The sequence below is a fragment of the Leptonychotes weddellii genome, chromosome 1 (genome assembly GCF_054177405.1).
Source record: "Leptonychotes weddellii isolate Sample4059 chromosome 1, ASM5417740v2, whole genome shotgun sequence".
Lineage (NCBI taxonomy): Eukaryota > Metazoa > Chordata > Mammalia > Carnivora > Phocidae > Leptonychotes > Leptonychotes weddellii.
The window spans coordinates 45,560,376-45,585,766 of NC_138369.1; the positions used below are offsets into that span (position 1 = coordinate 45,560,376).

Here is a 25,391-nt window from a genome sequence, read left to right on the forward strand (position 1 = left end):
CGGGGAGCCCAATGCAGGGCTTGATTCCAGGACCCCGAGACCATGACTTGAGCTGAAGGCAGTCGCTTAGCCCACTGAGCCACCCAGGCGCCCCTTTTCACTATTATTTTAAAGGGAAAGAGAGTTATATAGTTAAATTCTGGGATGACTGCTAGAGAGGGTTTAGAGAAATTGGTTCTTTCACATAATACTGGTAAAATCCTTTGGAAAGCAGTGGATGAAACAACCCCATCTCCAGCTTAAAAAAACAGACCCAAACAGAGGTCCCGAGGTAATGTTCGCTGAGCATCTGGTAAGTGCCAGGCACTGCTGCAAGTGCTTTGCTGTATTCATTTAATCCACACATCTCTGTCCCCTCAGAGAGATACTATTCTATCCCCATTTAGCATCAGGGCAACAAAGACGGAGATGAAGTCACCTACCTGAGATTTCCCAGTAAGGAGGTGAATATACTGCATACATACAACCGTTCACTGAGGCACTATTTATAATACTGAAACACTGGAAGCAGCCCAAACGTCGAACAGCAGAGGAATGGGTAAGTTACAATGGTACTTCCATACCCTACCATGGAACAGTGTGCAACCATTAAAAATTACAATAATCATACACAGCAAGATGGAAAATGATCATATAATAGTAAGAAACTAACACACAAAAACTCTCCTGGGAGGCCCTCACACGCACCTAGCCTTTTGTGTATTAGTTTCTTCATATACCTCTTGGTATAAAAAGAGGAAAAATGAGACAAAAAGATTACATAAAAATGTTTTTGCTCTAATAAGTACACATTTATTGTGGGCTTTTTGGGGAGTGTGTGCGCCTTACGCTGTTATCTCGTTTAGTCCTAGCAAAGCCTCCTAAAGAAGGTATTAAGTATTCCCAATTTTATAGAGGAGGAGATTGAGGTGCAAAGGTCCAGCCACCTCTGGGATCAAGGTAGTGACATTTTCAGTGACTAGTATTACTCTACTTTGCAGTTTTCCTTCATTTCCTTCACTTCTATAATGTTGGCATATTACTTCTAGCCTTTTTAAATAGATGCATGGGGTGCACAGACATGCTAACTTGGCAAATATGCATGGAGAGGAAGCTGGGTTAACTTTTAATCGTGTAAATCCTTAGGCTTTTATTTAGAGCCTATAAATGGATTCTATCAATCTTGGAAGGGATAAAATGTCATCCAACTCTGAACCCAACATGGCTGGCTCTGACGTGAAAGATCAGTTTGTATCACCGTTGAGTTCTAAACATGTGTGTCATTTTTCTTCTTCTTGTACATTCAACAAGGAGTTCTTACATTTTAGATAGTAACTTTCTAAGAGTGGCTGTATTTTACCAAAATGTAAAAGCAAACTAATCCAAAGCCTCCCCCAAAGAGCATCTGCATGTCCTGATTAAAGGGCCTGGAAAATACTCTGGACTCTCTGAGAACAAGGACTGGGGCTTATTCATCCCTGTATCTCCAGCTCCTTGTGCACTGCCTGGCACATGGAAGGCGCATCAATAATGTCTGCTGAATTGAATTTCTCCAACTGCTGTGCAGCTGAACTAGCTCAGCCACAGGGAACAGCAAGAAAATGGGCTTATTACCCATTTCTTCAGAACAAAATGAATAAAATTGTGGGCACAGCATGACCCAGCATTTTGATCATAAGAATCAATTTTTCTTACCTCCAGAGATGTTTGCAACAAAACACAGGGATTGAGAAAAACCGACTGCTGACTTTTATTTTATTTTATACCTCTACTGGTAAGTTTAACTCTTGACTGCTCAAGCCAGAAAACTGCCAGTCTAATAACAATGGGTGACCAAAAGGATAATTTCTCTTCGACTTTGAAATGCAATAAACCCAGAGGCTTGTAAAGCATCTATAGTTGGCCCGCTCTGTGATTCCAGCATGCTGCCAATGGCCAAGGGCCTTATTATGAACGTAGGGATGTAAGGGGCTGCACTGTCCAGTGGAAAGGCCCTGGCTTTCAAGTCTGGCAGTGTCCCAGGGTGACTGGAGATTAACCCTTCTGAGTCAGTCCTCTTACCTGTAAAATGGCTGTAACCATCACACTGACTTCACAAGGTTATTTTTAGATTTAAATGAGTAAAGGCAGTAGTGAATGTTTTGTAAATAGTAAAGCAGATAGTCCTGTTGCTATGATATGCATATGGGATGGGGAAAGGATAGGGGGTAGAGGAAGCCCTAAGTCTTTGAAAATAATAACTGGCTAACTTTTCCCCTCTTAAACTCCTTGCAATACTGCTGTTACTTCAGTTCAATAAATATTTGGGCAGCTAGTAAGTACCAGGAGCTGTGCCAGATATTGGAGATATAAAGATCTTTGCCCTACCTGAGGCAGGAAGTGCTATGAAAACAGATCATTTCAGTGTGGGTTACAGAAGTGGGTATTTCTAACGTGGTAGTGTTTTTTAAGAATAGTAGCCCAAACTGGATGTTGATATGGCAGAATAATATTCATTTTTAAAAAGATTTATGTACTTATTTGAGAGAGAGAGAAAGTGCGCACCCCAGGGGGGAGGGGCAGAGGGACAGAAACTCAAGCCGACTCCGTGCTGAGCTTGGAGCCTGATGCAGGACTTGATCTCATGACCCTGAGATCATGACCTGAGCCAAAATCAAGAGTCAGATGCTCAACCAACTGAGCCATCTGGGTGCCCCAAATAATATTCATTTTTTTTAAGATTTTATTTATTTATTTAAGAGAGAGAGAGCATGAGCAGGGGGAGGGACAGAAGGAGAGGGAGAAGCAGACTCCCTGCTGAGCAGGGAGCCTGATGTGGGACTCGATCCCAGGCCCCTGAGATCACATGACCTGAGCCAAAGGCAGACGCTTAACCAACTGAGCCACCCAGGTGGCCCTAATATTAATTTTTTAACAGCTTTTAAAAAAGATATAATTCACATACCATATAATTCACCCATGTAAAATATACAATTTTTTTAGTATTTTTAGCATGTTAAAGGGTTATGCAACCATCTAATTTTAGAACATTTTGGCCTCCCAAAAAGAAACCCTGTACCCATTAGCAGGCACACTCTGTCTCCCTCCATCCTTCTATCCCCAGCCCTAGACAAAGACTAATCTACTTTCCATATAGATTTTAGATTTTCCTATTCTGGATATTTTATATAAATGGAATTGTACAATAAGTGGTCTTTTATGACTTAGTTCATCATATTGCAGCATGTATCAATACTCATTCCTGTTTATGGCTAAATAATATTCTACTGGATGGATATACCAGATTTTTTTAATCCATTCCTCATCTGCTAGACATTTGGGTTGTTTCCACTTTTTGGCTATTTATTATAACAAAGCTGTGATGAACATTTGTGTACAAGTTTTCGTATAGATATGTGTTCTCATTTCTCTTGAGTAGATACTTGAGAATAGAATTGCTGGGCTAAATGGTAACTCTATGTTTAATATCTTCAGGAACGGCTGAACTCTTTTTCTGAAACAGCTGCACATTTTACAATCAATCCTATCAACAATGTATGAGGGTTTCAATTTCTCTGCATCCTTGTCAACACTTGTTCTTTTTTATTATAGACACTGTAGTGGGTATGAAGCACCATTTCTGGGGTTTTCACTGGCATTTCCCTAATGACTAATGATGTTGAGCATCTTTTTATGTGCTTACTTGCTATTTGTATACTTTCTTTGAAAACATGGCCATCAAATCTTTTGCCCATTTTAATATTGGGTTATTTGTCTTTTTATTGAATTCCAAGAATTCTTTATATATTCTGGTGTTATTCCTTATCAGATATACAATTTGTAAATCTCTTCTCCCAAGTTATTGGTTGCCTTTTCACCTTCTTGAGGGTATCGTTTGCAGCACAAAAGTTTAATTTTCAAACAGTTTTCCCATTTATCTATTTTTTTCTTTGTTGCTTGTGCTTTTGGTGTGTATCTAAGAAACCACTGCCTAACCCAAAGTCACTCTAAGAGCTCTATAGTTTTAGCTCTTACATTTAACTCTTACATCCTTAATCCATTTTGAGTTAATTTTGTGCATAGTATGAGAAAAGGGCCCTAAGTCATTCTTCTGTATGTATATAAAACAATACTTATTTTAACATAGATGACTAGGACAGTATTTCTAGGAGGCAGTCTACCACCCCATTCAAAATGCATTCCCCAAAATATCTCCAAGGTTGCAGAAAAGACACCATATCACACCACTTGCATGTGGAAGACAATGAGAGAAGAATAAATAGCTTTGGGGTGCCTGGGTGGCTCAGTCGGTTAAGCATCTGACTTCAGCTCAGGTCATGATCTTGGGATCCTGGGATAGAGCTGGGCATCAGGCTCCTGGCTCAGCAGGGAGTCTTGCTTCTCCCTCTCCCTCTGCCCCTCCCCCCACATCTCTCTTTCTCTCTCTCTCAGATAAATAAAATCTTAAAAAAAAAGAATAGCTGATGTACGTGGTGATATAAATTTGAATCACCTTTTTTTTTCCACACTTTAGCGAACACAAAGTGGATGAGTGTAGAAAGGGATAGGGAGGAATCAGGTTGACGATATTGGTTCAGGAAGGAACCAATATTACAGTCATTCATCCATTCATTCATTCCATATTTACTGAGCACCTAGAATGTGTCAGGTACCACTCTAAGGACTGCGGTAGGAGTGAACAAAACAAGACAAACATTTCTGCCCTTCACATTCTAGTAGTGGAACAAAGACAAACCAACCAACAAACAAATAAAATAACCAGTATTTCAGACAGTGCTATGGAGAGAACAAAGCAGAGAAAGATGACAGGACAGGGGTGGGGGGCAGCTAGGGAGGGAGGTGAGCCACCCAGGGACCTGGGGCCTGGGGAAAGCCTGTCCCAGGTACGGACCAGGAACGACACCCACCACCACAGACCCTTAGTAGAAGAGCAAAGGGTTCTAGAACCAGACCATCTGTGTTTGTTTGTTTATTTATTTATTTATTTATTTTTTAGACCACCTGTGTTTAAGTCCTAGCTTGGTACTCATAAGCTACCTGACCCAAGGCAAGTTACTTAGCTTCTCTGGGCTTCAGTATCCTCAAATGTAAAATGGAAGCAATAACAGTAGGTAGTTTATAAGATTCAGGCATTAAATGAGTTAATACATATAAAACACTTAGAACAATATCTGACACACATTAGGTAATCCATAAACATTAAGAATTACTGACAATTAAAAAAAAAAAAAAAAAAAAAGAATTACTGACAATTAATATCCCTTCTGGAGTATTGCATTCTCAGAAATTAACCAGTGACTGAGCACAGAGTTCCAACTGAGCCTTCAGCAAAAGCTCAAGCTTGCCAAGCATGGAGAAATATGCTTCCAAACTACTGAAACAGTCAATCTCTAATACTCAAGTTATCCAGTGACACCGCTTGCAAGGTTTCAGATGGTACGACTCTGGTGGAATAAATCTTAAAAGCTCTCCAGAGAAAAAGTTTCTTTACTGGCTTTTACTAGGATCCAGAAATGAGGATGTTTACTCACACTTCAGAGGGCTGGCACCCATTTCTAATTTTTTTTTCTCCAAGAATCACTCAACTGGCAACTTCCTCATTTTGTCTGATTCCTAGAAGTAGCTGAGCTTGTGTTCAGACAATCTGGCATTGAAAGAAACCCATTCTCTTCTCTCAGACAAGAGTGCTTGAAGGTGTTTTTCACTCCTCAAGGACAGGAAAGGGCCAAATGAATCCACCTGATCTAAGTGGATTCTAATGCCTGCTAATTTTTGTCAACATGTAACAAGTTTTGTAATTCTTGTAACTGACAACAAAATTGCATTTTGGAGAACATGTCCAAGGAAGTTAGTGGCCCCCTCGACCCCCTTCCCCTACCAAACTAATTTTTCCAAAGTGATTCACAGCAGAGGCATTAATAAAACAATGATAAATGGAGCCAACCTGAGTGTCCGTCTATCACTGAATGAGCAAATAATGGTGTCTCAACCTAAGAAAAACCTGTGTGGCCAGGAATAATATCTTAACGGTAATAAATAATAATACCAATCATTTTCTAAGCACCAACTATCAATGAGGTATGATGTTAGGGACTTTCATCTATATTATCTCATTGAAATCCTTATTACAAGACAGTTATTTTGTTTTACAGGTAAGAAGATGGGCTTCAAAATGTTCAAGCACGTCTAGAAAGCCGGTATTCAAACTCAGGTCTGACTGTGGTCTTTCCCTTTCTTTTGTTTATTACATCAAGTGGCTGTGTGAGTACAAACACGTATCTAAAATAACAACAAATAGCACTTATTGAGCATTTACTATGTGCCAGCCACTGTGTTAAGAACTTTGCATGTATCATTTAATTTAATCCATATAAAACCCTTCTTTAGAGATGAAGAAACTGAATCACAAGGAGCTAAGAAACTTGCCTGAAGGCAAAAAATTAAGAGTGCAGCCAGGTTTTGAACCCAGACCTCTGACTCTAGAGCCCCAGCTTTTAAACACTTCCCTAATTCTGCCTTCCATGAAATAATATAATGTTTTAAAAAAAAAAAAAACAGCAGCAAGGTACAAAATAAGATACTTAATTTAAGAAGTTAAGGGTTGAAAGTCAATTCTGCTCACAAGAATTTGTGCACTTCGCCGAGGTGCTACTCTGGTTCCGTTCTGTCCATCCAGCCAACAAAGATGGACAGCGTGCCTCTTTGTGCCACAGAACTGCTCCAGAGGCCAAGGGTGCGAGGCGGGCCGGACACGGGTACAGCCTAACTAGACTCCTCTCCGCCTAGACGGCTCTCATGTGGGCTCTCCTCGTGGGTCCTTACCCACTGGTGCTCAGTTCAAATGTCACCTCCCACCGAAGCCCTCCCTGGTTACACTAACATAAGCCACGTTTGTCTTCCTCCCGTCTGAACGCTGCCACAAGTCTGCTGTCTGACTTTTCAACTGGAATGAAAGCCCCACAATGGCAGGGATGATGCCTGCCTCATTTACCTCCTTCATCCACAGAGGTTAAAGAGTGCTTGGCATAGGAGACACTCGTCCTTATTTGCTCATTGAGTAAGACTTTTCCCTGTTTTTAATCTCCCTCCCTCCTGCACAGTGCTGGCAAGATGATCTTTCTACAGCAACAAATCTCATGCCATCTTGCAATGCTTGAAACCTCCTGTGGCTCCTAGTTGTGTACGGGATGTCAAATTCCAGTCTCGTTTAACTTTGTATTCAATGCCTTGTCTGGCCTGGCCAGGGCCTAACCTCTTGTCCAAAATACCTGAGAGGCAGTGAAATTAAATGGTGAAGAGCATGGGCTATAATTCCAGCTCTACCACCCACGAACCCACCAGAAAGATTTGGGCCTCCGTTTTCCCATCTTAAAATGGGGCAATAAATCAGCATGCAAATCAAAGGAGGGCTGCGAGGATTAAACTAGTTATTAGATCAAAAGTATTGAGAGTTGTTCCTGGCACATAACAATAAGTACTATTTTCTCCTGCCATGAGCCATGGACTTCAGTCACATCAATCTATTCCTGATTCCCTAAACAAGCCGTGTTCTTTCACACTCCCTGTCTTTTCTATACGTGTTGTTTTTTAAGTCTATCATTGACTCACTATGACTGCATATTTATTAATGTGAAGTTCTTTAGAGCAGAAATTATAGCTTTAATTCTTCATGAGGTATGGGACGCTGATTCATTTGATAAATGTTAAACCAGGATCATTATGTAAAATTAGTCATTTTAATGGTTTGTACTTACATGAGAAAGGTCAAGGTGACCCTTTAAAGCTCATTTGGTTTTCCTTTTCTGTTTACTTAAATGCTGACTTCTAAGAATAACTGAAGGATTAGAAAGCTTTCTCCTCCCCAATTTTGCAGGCTCTCATCTTCCACCTACTCCTTTCTCACCATCATTTACAACAATGTCATCAATACCAACCCCAAGGCAGTCAAAATGATCCTTAAATACTATATAAAACGTAAGGGGTTATTATTACTACTAGTAATACAGACAGATCTTGCCTCTGCTAGTAACTACTGGCAGGAACTTGTCTAATAACATGGAGAGATGCTGTTTCCTGTCTCCCCAACCCTACCCCCTTCCAGGGAGAAATGCTAACCTACGCAGGTTAGGAGCAACGTATTCTCTCTCGAGTGGAAAATAAATGTCAAAGTTGTAAATAAAAATGAGATTGGTGGGTAATTTGTAGTTTAGAATATTCTGGGGGCTTGGGAGGTTTGGCGACAGGGTAGAATCCAATCAGTTCAAGGATAATGGGTTCTCAGAAGTCTAGGAAAGACAGGAGGAAAGGCTTGCCTTTCAACACATGGCCTGGGGCGGGTCTCATACCTATGAAAGGCATCTACCTGCAGGGCCTACATCCTTCCCTATCCTCACTATTCTACTCTAATTTCATTATATTACGGAGTAGATAACCATTAATTATACAGTGTTCTGGCTTAGGAGCAGCATATAATGTTGTCTTAGTGGAAAAATATGTTCCCAGTTCTAAACAACTGGCATATAGAATGCTTTTTGGAAAGTGTCTCATTCATAAACTAGGGACTGCACAGAGTTGGAATCAGTTCCCTGTGGAGAGGATGTGCCAAGGGTCGTGTCCTAAGTTTTGCAGTATAAAGAAGCCAACCTCAGTGAAATGAGTAATGTAGGATCCTTGGCCAAATTCTCAGATCCAAGTCTGGGTTGAGCAATAAATAATATAATGGCAAGGGAGCAAGAGGAGACGAGATGAGAAATGGGAGAAACTGGAAGCTGAGTAAGCCGGAATCAGGGGCAGCAAGGATAGGACCTGCCTCTTAGGAAGCAACTCTCCCAGTCTGCCCTTCTCCCAGCAGCGTGGGGTGGACTCCTTGCCACCAATAGATCTGAACTCAGACAGCACCACTTTAGAGGGCCCTCCCTGCCTATCCAAGGTAGAGGTGGCCCTCCTCAGGATTTCTTTTCTTTTCTTCATTGCACTTACTGCTCTCTGAAATGACCTTTCTGCTTCCTGACTGTCTCCCTCTGCCTAAGGGAACATGAACCCCACAAGGAGTCTTACTCGTGTCAGGCTGAGCAGTGTACACCTGGGGCCTAGCGCAGCGTGTGGCACATGGAAGGCACGCGGGGAATATCTGTTCAACAGTCGTGTGAGGATTCAACGACGGAACCAATGATCGATTTATCTATAGATCTATCCTACCACCTTATCTACTTACCCACGCACTTATTGTGTCTGGTACAGCACTACTACACAGCAGCCCTTCATAACAATTATAAAAGCAGCAAAACAGACGATGATACCGCTCTGAGTCAGCAAGCACTTACTGAACACTTTGTACATGTCTCACAGTACAGGAGAAACCAGTATAAAACACAGCCCTCCCAGGAGGCAAAGCAAAAGTTAGCTACAGATTGATAGCAGCTTGCATGCTAACTTGAAGTCTGCTAAAAGGTAAAAGGCGGTTATGCCATTCGAGAAACTTCCTTAGTCAATGTTCAGAATTCAGAGGAACTCCTAGAAGCCACCTGACACTACGCTGATGTCAATCACTGGGGAGGAAATGGAGGAGTGGCAGTGGTGTGGGCAAAGTAGAAATTGGCTCTGCATCATTCTCCCACAAAGTTAACCCCCTTCATAAAAGGTTTTGGGTCCATCTTTTTTCACAGGGGAGCAAGGGGAGGGAATCACCCTAATAGGGTGACCCGCTTTCCCCACACATTGCACGCAGGCCCATTCACTCTGGTACCTAGCCACAGCAGCCTCTGCCCCCCACCCCCCCACTTCCTGTTGAAAGGCAGGGATGCTGCCATGTGGAGCTGGAAGCGACCAAGACTGAGGTTACGTCACTTCCTTTCTCTCCAGTGTTGCGACCGCAGCTGTAGTCCTGCTAGCTGCATTTTGGGAAAAAGCCTGGAGAACAAGGCTTTTACGGTCTCTTTCAGCATTATATTTCCATGAACTCTTATCTGTACATGGATTCAGAAAATGAGTAAACTCTTTTGCAATGTTTTCAGCATAGAGTTCTTTGACTCACACTTAAAAGCTGGGAAAGAAGACATTTACTTAAGACCGTGGTTTCAAACTGTTTTTTAAGTAGCAGGCTACTTTTTTGTAAATAAAATTTTACATGGATCCTTAATACATTAAACAGGAAGGATGAGGGGCTAGGGGCTCTATCTTCTCAGCTTTCCCCTCTCCCTTTGAAGGGGCCCCTGACATCTCTGAGGAACACACTGGTTTAAGGAGAGAGGGAAAGGAAGTTAAGATTTAGATAAATAAACTAATGAATGGGGAAGAAGGGAAAGCTTTTCCTTAATGGGCAAGGAGAGGTGAACTTGGAAAGTCGCCACTTTGTAACCATCGTAGTAAAGACTGGAGCAAGAATCATCAATTAATGCTCGATCTAAGAGGGAAGGTTTGATAAGAAGCAGGGGATTTGCTTCATTTTCAAATGTCTCACCACTGATTGCTCAGAAGAGGCAAAACTCTGCTTATCAGGCACACACATCACTGGTCTGAGACTCAAAATGTGAATGTCATGTAAGACAAAGAAAGGCTAAGGAAGTGTTCCAGATTAAAAGATAGAAGAGACAGGGCATCTTAATAAATATGATCCTTGACTAGACTGTGTACTTGAGAGGAAAAGAACATCACTGGGACTACTGACAACATATGGACTATGGATCATCAATCTGATAAAAGTACTGTATCGGGACGCCTGGGTGGCTCAGCTGGTTAAGCGGCTGCCTTCGGCCCAGGTCATGATCCCAGGGTCCTGGGATCGAGTCCCACATGGGGCTCCTTGCTCAGCTGGGAACGTGCTTCTCCTTCTATCTCCTTCTGTTTGTGCTCTCTCTGTCAAATAAATAAAATCTTAAAAAAAAAAAAAGTACTGTATCAGTGTGAAATTTCCTGAATTTGGTAACTGTGCTGTGGTTATGGAAGAGAATGTCCTTGTTCTTGGGGAACATATATTGGAAATACGTGGCCTGAAGGGGACAGGATATGTGTGAGCTACTCTCAAATAGTTCAGAAAAATAAAATACATAATACAGTATTTACAGGTACAGAGAGGGCAGTGGTTTTCTAAGTGGGATCCCTGGAGAAGCATTGGCATCATCCACTTGCTAGAAACACAAATTCTTAGGCTCCACCCCAAACCTGCCAAAGCAGCTGTGTGGGGGTGCGCCCAGTACCTCCAGGGGATTCTAATGCACACTCAAGTTGGAAAATCACCGGGACAAAGAGGATGATAACACAAATGTGGTGAAACATTAAAATTGGCAAAGTCAGGGAAAGGGCATACGAGAATTTTTGTATTATTAAAACTTTTCTGTCAGTTTGAAATTGTTTCAAAATGAAAATGAATAGTAACAACAAGACTATCCTGGGGTGATCTACATACAGATGTGGACAGAAAGAGCCCTTGGAGGCAAGGAGGCAGATCATGGGGTTCTTGCAGTCACCTGCACAGAAAGTGGTGGGATCCAGGAGCAGCGGGGCCGCAGCTCCAGTGTAGAGGAGCAGGATGTTTGTTTGCATGTTCTTCAAATAACATATCTCCTTCCTGCAGAAAATGTGAGCCCAAATCTACTAACCTGAATAAGAGAGTCCGGCGATCTCTATAAAGAGGTCTTCTTCAGAAAAGCTTTCGGGGAGCATGAGGAAAGCTGTGGTCACAGCACTCTTCAGATTTTTATCAAGGGCTGACCTAAGAGCAACATTCTCATTCATTGCTATGATTTTTACCTGCAAAAAAGCAGAACATTTAGAAGAAAAATGTCGAAGTGGACTATCAGTCAAGCTATGGGTTTACACATGCACTGGAACTATCCCAAACTCTTAGCCCTGAAGATCTTGGAATATTAGGCCAGTAGACACGAAATAATTATTATTCTAATAAGCAATCCCAAGGGTTTGTGTTTTATGCCAGAATTAAAGATATCATGATACAGGAAAGAAAACAAAATAAATATTTCTCTTAAATGAGGAAATTCTCCATGGGTTTTAAAAAAGTCAGTATAAATGAAATAAACATCCTTTGGGAAATTCTGTATTTTTAAATTGTATAATCTCATTGTTATTTACTTAATTTTATGGTAGATAAAGGCATTTTATTTCTTTATTTAGAACTCACCTCTGTCCTTATCCATATATAACCTAAGCACTTCATGCTTTATTTTGAACTGATTTTGAACCTGACTAAGGAAAAAAGGAAAGGAAATTAGCTACAGTAGAAACAGTATGGGTTTGGGGGTAGGTATGGGCTCAGGTCTAGGTATTTACTAGCTGTGTGAAATTGGACAAATTACTTAACTTCTCTGAACTTAAGTCCTCATCTATAAAATGGCGATAAATGTGCATCAAAGAATTGTTACAAAGATTGAATCAAATAATAAATGTAAAGCACCTAATGTACTAGTGAATGCCTTGATCAATAAAAAAGGATTTTTCTCCTGAATACACAGAAGGTACTCTCTTTGACTTGCCTCAAATCCATTAAAATACAAATTGCTCAGTCTGTTCTGAGACTCTGTTTTGAAGACTGCACTGTAGTTAAGAAAATGTGTTCAAGACCCAGCTCCATCTCTTACTAGCTCTGTGACTATGGCCATAATTCCTTATCAGTAAAATGGGGTTAATAACAGAATCAAATTGATAAGGTTGTTGGTTAGTGAGCTTCCTTCTGTGTCTTTGGGCGCAATACAAGCTTCCCTGGGCCAGAGATTCTCACCTTTAGCAAGCACCACAATCACTTGGGAGAGCTTGTTAAAATGCATATTATTAGGCCCATCCCCCAGTATTTCTGACTAGGAGATCTGAGTCAGGCCTGAAAATATACATTTCTAACAAGTTCCCAGGCGGTCCAGGAACCACATTTTGAGAACCACGGCTCTCAGGTATATATTTAGAAGTAGAAATGCCAAATGGCTCTTCAGAGTGGTTGGGCCAATTTACACTCCCGGTATAATCTTTTTAAACCACCAGGCTTAATCAGGCTTTAAATCAGTCAGGCCACTTCTGACTGATTGTCTATAAACAAGGAAAGAGTCTACAAATCCCTAAAAAGGACCCTCACCTATCTGAAATGTATCCACCTTCTGTAAACCATTTAGTGCTGTCACCAAATCTTCCCCAATTCTAGAAAACAGGGCTCAAGTTGCCTTTTATCTGTCAAATAAAGATGATTTCTGAGAAAAATTAAGATGGCACTAAAAGACATATACCATCAGAAAAAAAAAAGGCATACACTATCAGAAAACTAAATTAGAATTTTATTAGACAGCAAGGAAAAAGGCTGATGTATGTCTCAAAGTAGTTTCTTCTTTTTTTAATTGCCAAAAATGACAGTATAAAACATAACTATTTTATTAACTTAAGAGTCTAACTTCTATCTTCTACCTTTTGTCCCTACTTTTTTTCTAAGGGAATATTTATAATACCCAAACCTCTCATATGGTAGGTAAACCACTTTATTCAATACTACCAACTCCTCCCTTGTAATTACAGCACTTAATAGCCCTTAATTAAGCCTTTCAGCACTTGGGTGAGTTTAGCATTACTGCAATCATCTGCAGAAAGGAAAACGAAGGTGCAGTCCAGTAGCATGACTTGCCCAATGTTGCATAATGAGTTGATGGCAAAAATCAGGGTAACACCCTTATACTTGGCAGATCCAGCTCTAAATTTTTTGAATTATTCTCATGCATTCAGTTAGGTATCTGTTCTGGTTAACTTTTTTGTTATTGTTGTTCTGGTTAACTTCTTATCTTGAAAGATGATTAAAAGAAACGTGAAGTTCCTATATAACTCCAGTGTTCATTCCTTGAATAACTTTCCCAGGCTTTGTATTCCATATAGAATCACAGATCTAGGAGGGCAAGCTTCTCATCTTACCAATGGGGAAACTGAGGCCCAGAGGGTTAAAAGATCTTCCTTTGAGAAGTAGTGGCATACCGGTAGTAGGTCCCTGATTTACCCAGAGCTCTTTCTACCACCCTACAAAGCCTGTTTACTTCCAAATTCCTGTTCTTCATCCTCAACCAGGTCCTGCTCAATAAGTCTTCGTCCTCTCTCTTTTTGGTGGCTTTTACAGAAACTCAGTGAAAACAGAAGTTATTCTGAGATGCTAACAAATGAGAGTAAGTTTGGGGAAATCTTCTTATTTAAAGCAATACACTTATTCTCCCAGAAAGTCATTCTATTTCGGTTGTAAAAAAGCAGTCTGTTTGCTATTTAAGGTTAAGAGAGTAAAAATAAAAGCATCCTTACTCAAAGGAAAAATGTCAACTCAGAAGACTGCAACTGTGCTGATCTGGCTCTCCAGTGTAAGGTGACCTAGGCACTTGTCTCGGCAGCACTGTTATTTGTGGCTCAGAGTGAAAAGCCAGTGAACTCGGGACACTGCCAGAGAGGCCTGGGAAAAAAAGAAAGTCCTCAGATTTGTGAATAGCTGTTTGTGTCTGACTGGGAATGCCCCAACCTGAACCGCATAGATAGCATTAACACTGCCAAGGGGAAAATCGTTACTGGAGAGAGGAAGGGGTAAAGCTTGAAGGGACTTTCAACTTGAGAGATTTGTGAGTACCTTGCAAGATAGAAAAAAAAGAGTCACATGTGGTCTCCTCTATAATACAGTCACATGGAGACAGTTCTTGAATTGCAAACAGTGAAGTTATAGTCACAAAGAACAAGGCCCTACCTAGCCTTCAAACACTCAACCAGTAACCAAATGGCACTTCCCATAGAAGTTTTCCATTCCAAATGGCCAGAAAAGTTAATTTTTCTAAATGGTCACTGCTTGAGGACCAAGAAGAAACACTGAACATTCGAGTTGGATGAAACCTTATCATCTACCTGTTGGACTGTGGGTTCTTCCAGGGCCAGCAATGTGGTGTTATTTTTTTATTCTTTTAGCATCCACAGAGAAGAAACTTGTCTCTTGAATAAGTAAATTAATGGCTCAAATTTTGCATTTCAAAGGCTAGGGGCACAAACATTTGCTCACAGTCGGGCAGAGCCAAGACCAGTAAGTCAGGTCTTCCAGCTCTCTTTCAGGGATCTATAATACCACTGGGATTTTTCTAGCCACAAAAAGTAAATCAATGAAGTTATTATACGATAATAATTGCAAAACCGTGAATATACTAAAAACCACTGTACACTTTAAATGGTTGAATTGTATGATATATGAATTCTATCTCAATAATTTATGTTATAAAAAAGCTATATTACTAGCAAATAAAAGAGAAAATATTGGAATGAACACATTAAAATAAATTAAAATCCTCTTAACAAGGTAGCAAAATACTACTGTATGTCAATGAGAATGCTTTAAAAATTCAAGCCAAATTATCTATACACTAAAAACAACATGAAATACAAAAATCCAGACTTATGTTAAATAGATTAGGAAATGACTATTAATATTACTTTAGGATTCTTTTGACTTAAAAAAGAACTGGCCACAAGATTCTATTAACTACTTTAAATTTCATGGCTCTTTTCTTGAAAAATGTCTTGGTAAGTGACTCAGAAACTTAAAACTGCACTAGAAATAAAAATGACTTATCTAACCTCAATTATGGTGTACGTTAATGGTAAAGTATGATAGAAATTTAATTTACACTCAATTTTTTTCCAAAAAGTCCATCTTTTTAAGCAAGGTACTCCTTTATATTTTGAAAATATTATTAATAAACTTTATTTTTTTAGAGTAGTTTTAGAGTCATAGCAAAACTGACTGGAAAATACAGAGAGTTCCCATACACCCTCTGTATATTCCTTTTAAAGACTTGAATTGAGAAATTCTGTTCTATTTGCAATATGGAAGACAATTTTAGAGCTTTAGACAATATAATTTAAAATACCTCTTTCTTTTAAAATATATAAAAACAAAGAACTTGTACTCATATTCTCACAATTCTAAGACCTTCACCTATTTTTTTTTTTTGTCCACAAGGCTACCAACCCTGTCTTTTCAGCAGATTTGTTCACGTTTGATTACTATTTGCTGCCATCTAGCGGTAAAAATAACTGGTTTAAAAAGATCATTACCACTGACAATTCTGATTAGCAGTAATTTCCATGTGACAGGGAAAATGCAAATGGTGAAAGAGTTAATTCACCCATTTATAATTTTTTACCATGTGTTATGCTCAACACTTTCAAATGAGTCTTAAGATAGCCTAATTTTCTTGAGTTATTAGTTTAGTAAGCTTGAAGAACAGTCATTGTTCTCAATAACATTTTCTTTCCCAAGTTAGCTGAGAAATGCAGTTTTTATCAAGATGACTGTAGCAGCTACTACTGGTCTTGAATTGCTGTTTTTATTTTATCAGGATATGTGACATTTAGATGAAATCTGAGGTCATTTCCAGTGCTAAATTCTGAGATTTCATGGCGTTTCATTTTCTAAAGCTTATTTAAAAGAAAAAAATTGAAATATTCCAAGCACAACGCATAGCACAGAGAATAATACAACATTTTCACATTCAAAATCTCATTTTATCTCAAAATAACTCTGAGATAGGCAAGGACAAAGAGAAAGGAATGATCATTTCCTGAGTATCTACTAAGTGCTAGGCATTTTAGATCTAGGCATTTCCCAAATGCCTTTTAAGGTTGATGTCATCAGCCTAATCCAGAGAAGGATGTCCCAAGGCTCAGGGAAATTAAGTCACTGGTGCAGGGTCACATAGCTGGGGAGTGTCATAGCTGGGACCCAAACCCTACATCTGATTCTAAAACACCCCTGTTCTTTCCGGCTTTATCATTCTACTTCCACTTGTCAACACCTTTGTGAGGGCAAGTACTGTATTGTTACTCCATCCTACAGATAAATTAACTGAGGTTCAAAAAGATAAAACAAGTTTCCTAAATTCACATAAACAGCTAACAAGTGGCAGGAATGAATAAGACCTAAGGCTTCTAATTCCGCTTTCATTACTATTCCCATTAAGCTACATATTTTGTAAATTTATTTTATTTTTAAATTTTTTTTATGTTTTTAAGTCCTCTCTAATTACATCATGGGGCTTGAACTCACAACCCCGAGATCGAGAGTTGCACACTCCACTGACTGAGCCAGCCAGGTGCCCCCATATTTTATAAACTAAAAAAAAGAAAAAAGAAAGAAAAAAATTTGGAAGGAAAATTAATATTTACAAATTTTCAATTATTTCTATTCATTCAATTATTTTACTAACTATCCAGCTTTACTGGATTATCTTTATCCAGCTTAGAAATGAGAAAATCATTTACATAAATATGAAATTATTTCAGTAAGCCTATTGTTTCTGGACTTAATAAAAAATGTTTTACTGGGGTGCCTGAGTGGCTCAGTCAGCTGAGTGGCCAACTCTTGATTCTGGCTCAGGTCATGATCTCAAGGTCCTGGTATAGAGCCTCAAGTCAGGCTCCACACTCAGTGGGAAGTCTGCTCCAGAATTCTCTGCCTCTCCCTCTGCCCCTCTTCCCGCTTGCACGCACATGCGCACACACATTCTCTCTCAAATAAATCTTTAAAAAAATGTTTTTACTGAAGTAAAAATTACATAGTGAAATGCACAAATCTAAAGAGTACAGCTTGACAAATTTTTATATATGGACATACCCATATACCTATTGCTCTCATCAAGTGTTTCTGGATGTTTTAATGAGCTACACCATTAAATTCTAAGTCCAGAAGCAAGGCAAGAGAACTGTGACCACCCGTGTATATTAATAGAGATTTGGGTGGGGGGAGGGGCAGAGGAGAGGGAGAGAGAATCTTAAGCAGGCTCCACACCCAGCACAGAGCCTGAGGCAGGGCTCGATCTCACGACCCTGAGATCATGACCTGAGCTGAAATTAAGAGTTGGATGCTTAACCGACTGAGCCACCCACGTGCTGCTCAACAGAGATTTTTATGACACAACCAAGTGAGGTAAGCTTGTATAAATCCCTAATTTTTTGCCATAACTGACAAAAAGGGGAGCAGCAGAATCACTCTTATGGGAGACATTTGAGAACAATCCATGTACCCTGTTTTGGGGCCTGAGACCCTCTAACAGCACAAAGAAAATTGTTCCTTGCTGTGAGATTAGCAACTGTTACTATTTTGCATAGTTCTTAAACTATGAAGACTCCTTCATAGAAAATAGGCTATATATATCTGCAAAAAAAAAAAAAGGAACATAGGGCGCCTGGGTGGCTCAGTTGGTTAAGCGACTGCCTTCGGCTCAGGTCATGATCCTGGAGTCCCTGGATCGAGTCCCGCATCGGGCTCCCTGTTTGGCGGGGAGTCTGCTTCTCCCTCTGACCCTCCCCACTCTCATGTGCTCTCTCTCTCAAATAAATAAATAAAATCTTAAAAAAAAAAAAAAAGGGAACATAATATGCAAATACAATGTCAAAAGTTCAAGTCCTGGGGCGCCTGGGTGGCTCAGTCGTTAAGTGTCTGTCTTTGGCTCAGGTCATGATCCCCGATCCCCGTGTCGGGCTCCCTGCTCGGCGGGAAGCCTGCTTCTCCCTCTCCCACTCCCCCTGCTTGTGTTCCCTCTCTCTGTGTGTCTCTTTCTGTCAAATAAATAAATAAAATCTCAAAAAAAAAAAAAAGTTCAAGTTCTTTGGGGCGCCTGGGTGGCTCAGTCCTCTTGATTTCGGCTTGGGTCATGATCTCAGGGTTGTTTGATGGAGTCCTGAGTCAGACTCTGTGCTCAGCAGGGAGTCTGCTTGAGATTCTCTCCCTCCCTCTCCGCTCCTCCCCCTGCGCGCTCTCTCTCTCTCTCTCTCTAAAATAATAAATAAATAAATCTTTTTTTTTTTTAAAGATTTTATTTATTTATTTGACAGAGAGAGAGAGAGAGAGAACAAGTACGCAGAGAGGAAGGCAGAGGGAGAGGGAGAAGCAGGCTCCCCGCTGAGCAGGGAGCCCGATGCGGGGCTCGATCCCAGGACCCTGGGATCATGACCCAAGCCGAAGGCAGCCGCTTAACCGACTGAGCCACCTAGGCACCCCATAAATAAATAAATCTTTAAAAAAAAAAAGTTCAAGTCCTTTCCACCTTTTTCCTGTTTTGTTTCTATTAAAACTCAGGGGGAAGCCTATCCCCCAGAGCCTCCTCCAGCAGTATCCTAAATGAAGGAAAGACTTTATAACAGGATCTCACCACTGGCCTGAGGACGGTAAGAAAGGGAATCAGGATCTACTCCCTTCTGAATGACTACCTGATTCATTCACTTATTCAACAAATGTTTTCTGAATGCTTACTATGTCCCAGGCACTGTCCCAGGCACGGCTGACAAAGCGTGCACCACGGCACTTACATTCTGGAATGGTGATCTGGGTCATGCTGACAGAGGTTCCACTGAGGCACTGGGCACCTCTTCTGCCATCCTCCCAAGCCCAAATGCAGTGACTCTGAGCTTTATCCATTCCACAATTCGAGTATCCTTAGAGAGAAGGCAGGAGTAGCATGGGTAATATCTGGGTATTGTTTGGCACTAAATTCTATAGGGAGTAAAAGGAGTCTGAAATTCATTTGTTTCTTGGCGTTCCATCTCATTGCAATCACACAGATCAAAGCAGGGTGCGGTTCAGAGAGGAGAGACATCCCTAACTGTGGCAGCCAATAAGACACTTGCTCACCGGTTTTTGGAGTCGTCCAGCAACATATAAGCTATTCCAGTTGAGGAGATCTTCAATCAAAATGTTAGTGCTAATGACCCCATATTTGATAAGCTAGAAAAGAAAAGATATGGGCATGAAAGAGAACAAAATGCCACACTGTTGCTTTTGCAAATGCAAAATATAAGGAAAAAAATTTCTGACCAGAATAGCACGTTGCTTTCCAAAGCCACTTAAAATCTCTGCCTTGTGAAAACACACATCTCCACCAAAATCCTTCACAAAGGATTAGTTTCCAAGACTGATTTGTCCCTCAGGGATGCGAGTTCAAGTGATCACTATCTTCACTCAGGCTCTTGTGATGTTAAAGGCACAAGGGCTCTTAGAGGCTATCTAGCACATATTGGTCCTCACTGAATTAGAAATAAAAACTGGGTCTGCACCACAGACAGTTTGAGAAGCAAAGATAGAGTTCATACTTCTCATTTGAGAAATAAGCCTAATAAATGGCGTGCCCAAGGTGGCACCATTAGTAGCTGAGTAAAAACTAGGTCCCTGAATGTCGGTCTGGGCTTCCAATATTCATTTCATCACAGAGTACAAGACATTTTCTTTAAGTAGAAGTTTTCACCAACATCTTTTACATGGTGAATTTCTCTTTCACTATTAAGTATTTCCAACACTTTTATAATTACAAAGCCACATCCAAAAATTAAACATCTTTATCAGAGCTAAACACATGGAATTATGGCCAAGCTCATTTCAAAAGCAATTTGTACAAACCTTGAATGTAGTTGTTCCAGGTTACAGAATCTCATTTGCTTCAACAAATAACTTCAGACTCACTTTGCTAAACTTCAGTATCCAAACAGCCTTCTCAGGCTACAAATATCTAAAAAGTAGCTAAAGAATTTCAATTAAAAAGTACAGTCCCTTTGGCATATAATTATGCCCCAACATTTGGTTACTGGAGCTTGTAATATTGTTTGAAACCACTAATTAGAGATAGGCCCAGCATAATACTAATTATGGAGAAAGAACAAAGCTACGTGTTTGGCATGACTAAAGTAGATGTGGAAAACTGCACTGAGCCACCATCTTCCCTCCAATCTGGACACAACACAGCAGAAAGCCCTTCTTAAGGCAGGCACATAACAGCTGGGAAGTAATGGAAACACCCCTGGCCCCCTGGAGGGGCCTCTCACGTTATAACTAGTTACATGACCTTCTGGAAGTCATGTCCATTCTCTGAATCCTCATTTCCTCAACTGCAAAATGCAGGTTGGAGCAGGATTAGACCTCAACCAGAAAAGTAAACATTTGGCCCAAATGCTATACAGACATCACCAATCAATCAGAGTACTCATTCCCGCCAAGTTCAGACAGGTCTTCAAAATCCTTCCTAAGTCAGTACTCCAACCTCCTGCCCTTCCAAGCCTGGTTCATTGACCGGGAGTATCAGCATCACCTGGGAGCTCATCAAAAAATGCAAAATCTCAAGCTCCATTCCAGACCAATTGAATCATAATCTGTATTTCAACGAGATCCTCAGGTGATTCATCAGCACATCAAAGGAAAACTTCTCAAAGCCATCAGCAGCACAGAGCAGAACCAGTACAGCTGCTGGAACCTGTCTGTCAATGGCAGCCCAGCTCATCTCTAGGGGGTATATGACTTAGTCCCCCATTGGTCCTCTTAGGCTGCAGTCCTGCCCAGTTCTTGGCAGCTCTCTTAGAGATTGGGCCCCTTCGTGTGAAAGTTCGGCAGGGTTCCTGCCGTCAGCCAGCCCTTGGCTGGGATCTGTGCTTATCTGCTCTCCAACAGGGAGATGGGGTGCATCCTCAAATTCTACCCACTTGCTGGCACCAAGGTTCTTATCGCGTGGCATCACATGCTCTTGACTACCTGTGATACCCTCATCCTTAGTGGGCCTGAGTATTCGTCCCACTGACCAAACCAGTGGTTCTCAAAGCGTGTTTTCCAGACCAGCAGCATCAGCATGATTTGGAAGCTGTTAGAAATGCAAATCCTTGTTACTAAGGGAGTAAATCTTAAAAGTTCCCATCACAAGAGAAAAAAAAATGTAACTATGTGTGATGATGAATGTTAACTAAACTTATTGTGGTGGTAATCATCTTGCAATACATACATACATCAAATCATTACACTGTACACCCAAAACTAACACAATGTTATATAATTATATCTCAATTAAAAAAAAAACAAAAAACAAATCCTCAAACCTCACCCCAGACCTACGGAATCAGAAACTCTGGGGTGGGGCCTAGCAATCTGTGTGTCCAAGAGGCCCTCTAGGAGGTCTGATGCTCACTCAAATTTGAGAAGCACTGGCCAAAGGCAATAATTAAAGATAGTCTTTCTCAGTCACCTTTATTCAGCAGGAATGTGAACGTTTCCTGACTGCAAGAACATATACAGTCAGCTAGTATTCTAATATTTAATAACCGCCCAAGTTAAGACAAACATCCAAAGTCACTTACCCTACCATCACACATGACCAATGGATTATAGTAGACTCCAGCACCATAGTTATTCTGGATAGTGGTGATAATCTTGGGCCCCAAAACTTTTAGGAAAGAGTAATGGTTCCAATTTTTTTTCAGGTTCTTTGAATGCCATGCAACAGGGTCATCTACTGTGAAAACAAAGTCCAGCATGGCATTCTGGGAATGAAGAAAAGAGAATGATTTTAGTTTTAATTCCTCAAAAGGCATCTATATAGAGTGGAAAGCTCTAAAATTCTATGCCATTATGATTAAGAAACAGAGGACCTGAGCTGTCATCAGAAATTTAAGCAAGTCTCTGGAACCAGTCTGAGCTCGTTTTCATCAACACGCATAGTAATAACAATGCTTCCTCCATATGTATTGTCCTGCCGGCACTCTTCCAAATACTTCATATGTATCGTAGTTCATTCTATCCTCAGAACAATCCTACAAGGTAGGTACTGATACTATCCCAATTTTATAGGAAAGGAAACCAAGGCACAGAGTAAGAACCATGCCCATGGACACAAAGCTAGTGAGCGGCACACAGAGTCTGGTTCCAAATTCTGAGTGCTGAACCTTATGCCACATGGCTTTCATCTAAATGTAGCTAAATGTGTTCCACTTTTCTTCCAGCTCAAATAACACAGGATGGATAAGCTCTGAAAAGCATTATGTCATAGGAAATAAGTTATTTTAACTCTTACCCATTCTCCAACCACTCACTGAGCACCTACAAGGAGCTCTGATAGATTCTGGGGTAGAGGTAAAGAAAGTCTACTGGGGAGAATAGACAAATTATCACTAAATGAACTTGATAGAGGAATGCAAAATGTACTAATTTCACTCAGAATGGGGTCAGAACAGAAATGAGAGATTTTGCTATGAAATTACATTCTTTTATCTGATAAATCTGAGTCTTGAAGAATGTGCAAGAGTTAAGCAGGCTTGGTGGAAGTATAGGGGGAAGGGAAGGGAGTCTTGCTAAAGGAAAGCACTCTTGTGGTTATAAGAGCTAGGCATGTTCTGGGTGCTGCATTTAGTTTGATATGCTGGAACAGAACACAACCAAGGGAGTCCAGAAAGGGAGGCTGGGTTGCCATGCTAAAAAATTTTCCTGCAGAAGCGCTCACTGGAGGGAAGGATGATTAAAGGTGGGGAACCACACAGGAGGCTAACAGCAAAACTCCGGGTGAGAAATGAAAAGACATTAAGTGAGGCACTGAGGGTAGGGACTGATCTGAGATTTCGTGCTGGAATCCATAAGACTTGTTATCTTGTAGGGAATGAGGGCGAGGCAAAGGGAAGGGTTCCTCCAGGCCTACCCAAAGGAAAATCTCCATGGAAAAATGAAGAGGTGGCTATTGAATCAGGAGGCTAAGGCCTGCTCTAAGTTTCTCAAAAACCACAAACCACTGGTGAAACTTAAGATTTGGGGTGGACATGTTTTTTAAAAATGTATAATTATGTTAACGTATGTTAGAAAAAATAACTAGCCTATAATAATCTGTAATTTCTTATATACCCACCATCTATAATTTTTCATATGTTGTCAACTTAAAGCAAAGTATTACTTAAACACAGTATAGTTGGGAAACAGAAATCCAAGCAACAGTATAGACGGCCTTACCAGGAAGTGAACAGGCAAACTTTAACCTAAAAACAGATTACAGTCAGGTGTCCAAAGCCAGGAGGCCCTATCTCAATCATTTCCTTAGTTTAATAAACTAAGATGACAATGAATTGGTAGGCTGTGCGTGAACTACAGCAAGTAAAAATACGGTTCACCAGAAAACGTCTATATTTAGACTCTTGCTTTTTTTGTTAACTTAGCAAAAGCTCTAAAGCCTTAGTGGAGAAAGTCAGTAACAGCCTCATTTAAATGAAAATATCTGCCTGCCACTCCACTGCTCTATGTCTTGAATCTTGTTTCCACCTTGGAAGCAAACTTTTTTCCCCTTTATTTACAGAAAAAAAGTCTGCAATCATAAGGCAAACTGTACCCTCACTGCTGTTGCAGTCAGGCAACTTTGAAGAGTAACAACTTCTGGTCCTAAATAGACTCTTGTTAAATGTCCTGAGCGTGGGTAAATATACTGGTCACCCATTAACTTTTGTAGGTAACTTCACTGCATCTGCCCTGGCCCTACAACTACCCGTCAGCTTCCTGAAGTCAGGAGCATCATTTTGTACTTTCTCCCACAGCTGCAGATGAGACTCAAATTTGGCTACGCATTAGAATCACCAGGGAAGTTTTTAAAATTCCCGAAGCCCCAAGTCTCATTCCAGACCAAGTAAATCAGAATCTGCACAAGTGGAACCCAGGCATCAGCATTTTAAAGTTTCTCAGATAACGCCAATGATCAGCCAAGGCTGAGCACACCGAACCAGCACCGGGCAAATATTTCCTGTCTTCCATCTTGCCTCTCCATCAGCTTTGCCCTCCGCATAATTGCATCTCCTGTTCCAGACCGAAGTGGGCTCCTACTTATCCTTCAAAACTCAGCTTATGATGTCATTATACTAGGAACACTTTGCTACGGGTTGTATTTTGCTAGTTGATACGTGCAGTGCGCAGAGTAGAGGAGCAGCTCTAGGGCTCTACGGCAAAAGGGACGGCGTGGGAACAGGCCGATTCCCGGCGTGGGGCCTGCCCCGGGGCCAGGCTCACCTTCTGGTCTGAACTGGGCCCCACCTGGCGGTACACCCCGGAGCCGTAGGCGAAAGCCAGGCTCAGCTCCTCGGGGAAATGAGACAGGATCTTGCGGAAGGCCACCCCCGAGCTCTGCAGCGCCTGCAGCGCCATGGGGCTGAGGCTCAGAGACAGGGACCCCTGGCGGAGCAGGGCAGGGCAGAGGACAGCGGGCCGGGGAACCGATACCGGGGCAGCCGGTTAAAGTTGGGGAGATGGAAGTCGGGGACCGGCCGGGACAGCAGAAGGCTGCAGCCGGGGGTGGGAACCGGAGGGACGAGCGAGGACTCGGACCACAGGCCAGCGCCAGCCGAAGCCTGAGAAGCGCAGGGTCAAGGCCCGGGTGGCCGGCAGTCCCGACCACGCCTCTCGCGTGCATACGCGCTTCAAAGGCGCAAGAGAAGACGCTCCTCCGCGGGTGGGGAACGCGAGGGCTCCGTGAAGACCCCTGGCGGTCGGAGGAGCGCACTGCAGGCTGGCCGCCCGGACCAGTGACTTGGGAGACAGGGGTGCGGAGAGTGTCAGCTAACTGAACTGCTTTTGAGCCTTAAGAATCCGTTTTTGCAGAGAAAGACATGTATCATATGATCTCACTGATATGAGG

At 41.3% G+C, this 25,391-nt stretch overlaps 1 protein-coding gene across 8 annotated transcripts in view; it reads right to left on the minus strand.

Moving 5' to 3' along the window:
• The window catches only part of TAMM41 (TAM41 mitochondrial translocator assembly and maintenance homolog), a 49,099-nt gene extending 23,939 nt beyond the window's left edge, over positions 1-25,160 (minus strand). The window contains exons 1-4 of one of the 8 annotated variants that reach the window (XM_006734046.3): positions 24,767-25,155; positions 22,090-22,272; positions 19,610-19,702; positions 11,577-11,727 (exon numbers count right to left, since the gene is read on the minus strand). In XM_006734046.3, coding sequence (XP_006734109.1) covers positions 11,577-11,727; positions 19,610-19,702; positions 22,090-22,272; positions 24,767-24,901 — 562 coding nt within the window. In that variant the 5' untranslated portion in view covers positions 24,902-25,155. The other 7 variants (XM_081822444.1, XM_081822494.1, XM_081822434.1 and 4 more) reach the window with 7 other exon arrangements.
• Positions 25,161-25,391: the final 231 nt, after the last annotated feature.